The 6,863-nt window shown below is 45.8% G+C and overlaps 1 protein-coding gene across 1 annotated transcript; it reads right to left on the bottom strand.

Moving 5' to 3' along the window:
* Positions 1-1,753: 1,753 nt before the first annotated feature.
* On the bottom strand, positions 1,754-6,182 carry LOC311377517 (cyclic AMP-dependent transcription factor ATF-3-like). Its single transcript, XM_084491388.1, has 4 exons — positions 6,040-6,182; positions 5,014-5,266; positions 4,541-4,648; positions 1,754-4,011 (listed from the first exon to the last, which is right to left on the bottom strand). Exons 2-4 carry the CDS (start codon positions 5,263-5,265, stop codon positions 3,571-3,573), a joined length of 801 nt encoding a protein of 266 aa, XP_084347514.1. The 5' UTR covers position 5,266; positions 6,040-6,182; the 3' UTR covers positions 1,754-3,570.
* Positions 6,183-6,863: the final 681 nt, after the last annotated feature.

Here is a 6,863-nt window from a genome sequence, read left to right as displayed (position 1 = left end):
GCAGGCATTCACTCTGCTCCGCGTCTGCTTGCCACTGGAGTGGCACGGCACCCATCCAATATGAGGACGAACCAGCGGAGGCTAGCGTTTCAGTGCTTGGGTCATACAGTGACATCCCTGGATGCTGTCAGTTCTTCTTTGATGCCACCAGAGGCCTGCTGCTGTTGTGACACCCAGGCCCACATGTTTGACTTCTTCAGCAGGTGTCTAATATGATGCGTTTTCACAGCAGGGTGAAGCAGGTTTATCCCTCATACAAACAACCCCTTCATAGTTAGTCTCTGGCATTTCTTTCTTCACCTGCTCGCTTTAATGAGCTTTGGTAACGGCTTTCTCTGGCATCAGTTTCGTAATTGTTCTGATAAGTGTTAACTCTGACGCACCACAAGTCTATTCCTCACCTTTTCATTTCAGGCAGAGCTCCATAGCCACAGTAGGCAAAACAGCGCAGCTATAAAGATGACAGATGACAGATGACAAGCCCAAATCTCGAAAATCTAATTCCTGGGATCAAATTCCTGGCTACATAGTGAGCATCCAGCGTCTTTTAACCGTCTTCTGTTCACACACACTTCCTCAGGGGTAAGGCGCCAGTAAACCAGTATGTCCTCTGCTTACTCTCCCGTCTAATAAATCAGGGAGTTTCCTTGATTTTCTTCCTCTTGCGTTTCTAATGCAGCAGCAATAATAATTATTTTGAAGGGCTTCCTCCACTGCGCCCAGTCATCAGCCTTCAACGGGTATTTCTCTGTTGGGGCACTTGAAACTGATTGAAGTTGCCACCGTGTGAGTTTGCTAACTTTGGCAAAACTTTTTTGATCGGCAAGAAGAAAAACACTCAACTCTGAACTAAACTTGACACCCACACCAGGTACAAAGAAAACAGCCTTGTGTTGAGGATCGACATGAGGGTGTTGCAGCGAGCCAGATGCCAGTCAACCCTCATTTTACTTCCCCCATGCAGCGACAGTACATCATGCAGAAGGTCCCCTGTTTTTTAATCCATAAAGTACAATTCATAAATGTAAAATCTTTAGGCCTATTGTTCATCATTTTCTCCAATTCTATCAAGAACCTTTTGAAACCAAACGACTTCAGACCGCTGTTTGCGTTTAAAATAATAGGTGTAGTCAAAAATACAACCCAATAACGATCTTAAAGATGAGTATGAAATGAAATTAAAAAAAAAGTATGCTATAACAGAAAAGTGTAACCATTGTGATTAGAGTTGTCTATTTTCTCTATGACTCTCTCTCTGAGCTCGTCCTGGCATGTCCCTCGAGAAACTGTTGAACTAGCATGTTTGGTCAAGTTTCATGATAAACATGAAACGTGAAACTTGATGATAGACCCGGGCAAAACCCACGACAAACACAGTATAGGATTTTGTACGTTTCATTTCTAGGGTGGCCCATTACCAAAATAACTTTGGGCAGTTATGTTTTCTTACTGACATTTAACTGAAATGTTCAGGAACGTTTTGGAAAAGTTATGTTCAGGAAAGTTAGGGAAAGTGTAGGAGGCATTTCGGATAGAAAAAGGAAATATATAGAAATGTACTGAACAGTTTAGAAAGCACAGGACTATGACATTGCAAAATCCAATGTCATGTATTCTGATGAAATATATATGTAATATATGATGTAATATATGGTGCAATACATGCAACACAACCTATTAAGATATAATTGATGTGACTCATACTTGGCATTGAATAGTAACCTACAATAACAGCCACACAATGACACAGGGGTTTCAGAATGCATAACATTTATTTCAATAGTAGAGTATCAAAAAAAAAATGGAAAGATCACACGGCAAGGTAGAAGTGCACACAGCTGATAGTAATCCTGATACCTGGAGCTTTGAACACCTTACAGAGCAGCCAAACCAACAACTTACATAACTTCTGATATAACCGGACTGGGCAGAGTATAAATATAAACATCAGCTAGCTAGAATTGTGTTTGCGCCTGCTACTGTTAACAGGAAAGGTCTTTTAAGATATCAAAATAACTTCTGTGTCAGTGGTAAATAATGAATAACACTCACCCAAACACACACACACACGTACAGACGGCCAGCGCCTGTCGAGTTCCATTCAAATGATTACATGTTTAATAAAGATACAAAAGAATGAGATCCTACCACTTTCAAAAAAGTCAAAAGTTAAATCTACCCAAGAACTTCCAATGTGTGCTCATTTTTTTAAACTGAAAAGCTTGAACGATAAGGCTGCTAGCATGTAGACAATTAGCAATACTAGTTCTATAAACTGGGTTTTTGTTGCTGCCTTTGAACATTTGCGCAAAGGTACTCTGTCTCCGTGGTGCCGGCACTGAATAATTATTTTTGGTGCCCTCTTGTCTGGCTTAAGCTATAACGAGCATAGCGTGAGACATTAACTCAACTTAAAACAGTGGATGTACAGTAAAAGGCGTTCACTTACAACCGCAGTCCACACTTTAGACACCTAGCAATGGTTATCTAGGGACCGCTTCTTTAAAGCATATCTTTTATATAAATACATGACAGAAAAGTGCATATGCATGTGTACTTTCAACATCAGGGAATATATACACATTGACTGTATACATTTAGAGCTGTTCAGCAGTAGAAAAAAATATTATTAGTAATACATCCTTAGTGAGTTCTGCACTGTTCTTTCTCAGTGCATGCAGTATATGTCTTTCTTTCTCCCTAGAAATACACCAGGCTTTAAGCGCTACAGTTGTGTACTAACGTCGCTACCCTCATCCATACAATTGACTTGAACCAGCCCTAATCCAGAACGTCTCCTTCATGGCCGTCGCCATTCTCCGTGACGTGAACTTTGTTCTCTGCATCCGTTACAGAATAAGACACCACCAACCCTTGACCACTTCTTGAACATTGTGAGAAATGAAATAACGTGATGAAGCCAGGTCCTGAGGTGTTAGCAGTAACGTGTGTAACTAGGCGTGTTTTAAGTGACAAGGCAGAGGGCGATACTCAGTGGTAGTCGACAAACACTAGAATACAGTATCTACATACACACATTTCGAACATTACACATTGTACATCGTTTCTTCAGAAAGCAACAAGGACCTTTATCTCGGATCACCCGCGCATGCACCTGTGCATGCTGTATCCCCAGTGGTGTTCGGCGCACAAGCAGTCCCCGTCAGGCTTTACACAACCAGCTAGGCTTCACCAGCGCTGAGATGTGCCTCCCAAGTCGGTTCAGTTCATGAATCATCAGTAAATAGAAAGACGAAAGGGACACTGTCTGTTTTCTGTGTGTTTACGTGAAACCCTGGTGATCGGCAGTCCCACCCGCCACCACTAGAGGGCGCTCGTCCTCTTCTTCTTGTCTGTCTGTCTGTCTGTCTGTCGGCTGACCGTGCAGCTGAAACAATCAGTGTCAGGGCGCGCTGGCCGTGTTCTGAGGGCTGGCGCCGGGGGCGACCACGCCCCCTGCTAGCAGCAACATGTGGGTGTTTACTTTGGCTTTTTTCAAAGAGTCGAGTCAAAAGGTTTTAAAACTGAGAGAAGTCGTGGATCCTTCCATCCAGCCGTCCGTCCGTCCGCTCAAAGCTGCAGGCAGGAGCTGTGAATGGTCTCCATGGCGTCCAACCCGCCACAGTGCACCTGCGCCAGGCTGAGCCCCCCGACCAGAGGGGGGGCCGCCGCCATGGAGGAGATGGTGTTGGCCATGGAGGAGATGGTGTTGGTGGAGGAGGAGAGGGTGTTGGCGGAGGAGGAGCAGGTGGCGGTGGAGGAGGAGGAGGAGGAGGAGGAGGAGCAGGTGGTGCTGCTGGTGGAGGTGAGGTTGTGGAGCGTCAGGGTGCTCTCCCTGATGTGCTGGAGGAAGAGGTTCCTCTCGTCCTCCGGGGTTTGGCCGTTCTGGGCCCTCACGATGCAGGTGGGCCGGTGGAGGTTCAGCATGTAGACCAGCTGCTGCTTCTGCTGCTTGAGCTCCTCGATCTGGGCCTTGAGGTCCGCGTTGACGCCCTCCAGCTTCTCCGACTCCTGGAGGAGGGAGGAGGAGGGAGGAGGAGGGAGGAGGAGGGAGGAGGTGAGAGAGTGGGTTAGTTTTAGGGGTGTAAATCGGAGACTTCATGATGATTCAATACGATATCGATTTCTTAAGCCCACGATACGATTCGATTCGATACTCTATTTATACTCTATACTATATTTTTACATTACATTATCTATTAATATAATATCTATCAAATAAATCAACAAAAATATATATCATTTACCTTTTATTGAGAATACAGAAACAGTATTCTATACACACTTTAGTGCCATGCAATTCAATTATTATTATTATTTATTTATTTTTAATTATCGATACTTCTAAACGTCGGCTGTATAATCGATTAATCGATACAAATCGATTAATATTTACTCCCCTAGTTAGTTTGCTGCCACTTTGTCCCACGAGGGACTGTTCACGCTTCCATGCTGGACAATAAAGCAGACAAAACTCAAAGTGGTTTCTAATCTTTATCCGCTTTATCCTATCCTAACTATTTGAATATGTGCGCTGTACCTGCTGTAAGCCGTCCGTCTTCTCCTTCTTCTTGTTGCGACACTTGGCAGCCGCCACCTTGTTCCTCTCCCGCCTCCTCTTCCTCCTATCGTGGTCTTCGGGAGCGTACTGAACCACAGAAGAAGAAAACCCCACATTTAAACATCATAAAATATCTCACGGATAGAAATACATCTTGGACCAATGAGAGAAGGGATGAGGATTGCGAGAGACGAGAGTAAAGGATGAGAAAGGGAAGGAAGAAAATGAAATGAGGAAAGAAGTGAATAAAAGCAAGAAAGAAAAGCAAGAAAAAAAGTGGAACGGATCAAAGAAGACGGATAAAGGAGAAAGAAGACACGAACAAGAGGTGAAAACAGCAGCGAGTAGATGAAACGAGGTAAGCACAATAAAAAAAGGGGAAAGACACCAGAAGAGATGTTAAAGAGGAGAAAAAGAGACGAAAGGACAAGTTAAAAGGAGAGGGTTGGTACCTCTCTCTTGGATCCCGAGCCGCTGTAGTCGGCCGTCCTGTCCGAGCTGGAGCTGGCTCCGTCGGAGCTCATGTCGACGCTCAGCCCGCTGTAGAGCCGCTTGCTCTGGATGGCCTGGCGGAGCTCCTCCTTCACGATGGGGCTGAAGTCTGCGAAGTCGTCCAGGGTTAGGGTGCCGGGCGGCGACAGGCAGGGCACCAGGGCGGAGCAACTGATATCGGCCAGCGTAGGACCGGGGTGCTGAAGCATCATTCTGGAAAACACAGTTGGAAAACGAAAGACGATGATCAGATTTTCGCTCAAAACGAAACGTACCATGTCGTAGGCTACTACGCAGAAAGAAACGTGAGTAGGCCAGGGCAAACAGAAAGCGAACCAGAGAGCAAACAGGAGCCAGCGTTTCGACTTGTGGTTACACAACGTTGGGTAGAGATGCCGACACGTTGTTACACAACGACCTGTCCCCGACCGGCCCTCATAGCGCAGGTGTGTTGCATAATCTGTGGACAGGGTTGTTTTATCGCGAAAGACTGTTCTGGCCAAGTCTTGGACATGCAGGACTTCATCTGTTATTAGTGGGTCGCGAGTCTCGATCATAAACAACATCCTATCAAATGCTCATTTAAAAAAAAATAAACGTAATCGGCTAGAACAGTTACCGGAAGAGCCTGGCTATATGTGTAATTAATACAGCTTTTGAGTTGTTTTACATATAGCCTATGTATTAAGTTGGAGGCAGCCTTCACAGTCGACTATAAAACCCGCTTAAACGGAGTCAACAACACACCGGAACATCCACAAAACTACCTCAAAGTGTCAAACCAACAAAATAAACAACTGTTTCATTCACAGAAATCGAAATCAATAAATCACTTTTGCGCTACGCTCCCGGTGGTCCGGCGCGATAAAGAGAGCCAAAGTCCGGCCGGCGGCTGTCCGGACGGTCCGGCGGGGAACCCCCGACCCGGGCTTCTTACAGCGGGGCCGGCGAGCACAAGAAGCGGAAAGACGAGCGTCCACACTAACCTGATGAAGTGTGTCGGTGAGCCGTCGTATATATCAACCTTCTTCTTCTATCTTATCTCAAGTTGTCGGCGGTTTGTCTCTTTTAGTATCGTCCTCTCACTGTGTGTTGCTGTTGTAACTCTCGCGTTGCATCACCCCCTTATATAGCCGGTGTGGGCCGTCCCGCGCGTGCACGCCGTCGGGCAATCTCTTCTCTTTTTTTTTTTTTTTACAAGCAGCAGCAGGGAGGGAAGAGAGGGAGGGGTGACGTCATCCTATTTATAGACAGCTACAATCCTGCGGTGATGCAATCGAGTCGTCGCGAGGTAAACTCTGCCATAACAGGCCAGGCCGCCGCCCCTCCTCCCGCGCGCAGCCGCCTGACCCCGCCCCCTCTGCTCGCCCCGCCCCTCGACGCTCTCCGTCTGTTTAGAAACCTCCGAGGGACTTCGACCCTCACATTTGACAACCAGCGTTGCCAGATTGGGTGAGAAATCCGTGTGTGATGAGTATGATGAGAATAATGAGCGAATAGCGCTGTAATAATAATCCAATGTTATTATCAATTATTAGTGTAAGCTATCTGCTTACACCAACCGCCTTCAAACATAGCGTAGCCTGTTGAAAACATTGCAATCGTTTATGAAATGACGCTATATAAATATAAGCCTGACATGTTTTCAGAGCCGTTGTTTTATTTGTAACTCCGGATGGATCCGCCGAAGTGGTTTGCCTCATTCTTTTAGTCGGGATTGCTATGTTATCAGATATTTACGACAAGCCATAATCTTTCCGTTGGGCTGGTTGGCCGCGCTCCAGACAGAGCTGTGCTGTTATGTTGGTCA

The sequence above is a fragment of the Micromesistius poutassou genome (assembly GCF_964030765.1).
Source record: "Micromesistius poutassou genome assembly, contig: SCAFFOLD_4834, whole genome shotgun sequence".
NCBI lineage: Eukaryota > Metazoa > Chordata > Actinopteri > Gadiformes > Gadidae > Micromesistius > Micromesistius poutassou.
Note: the sequence above shows the minus strand (reverse complement) of the source record. Positions and strands in the feature narration are given on the sequence as shown.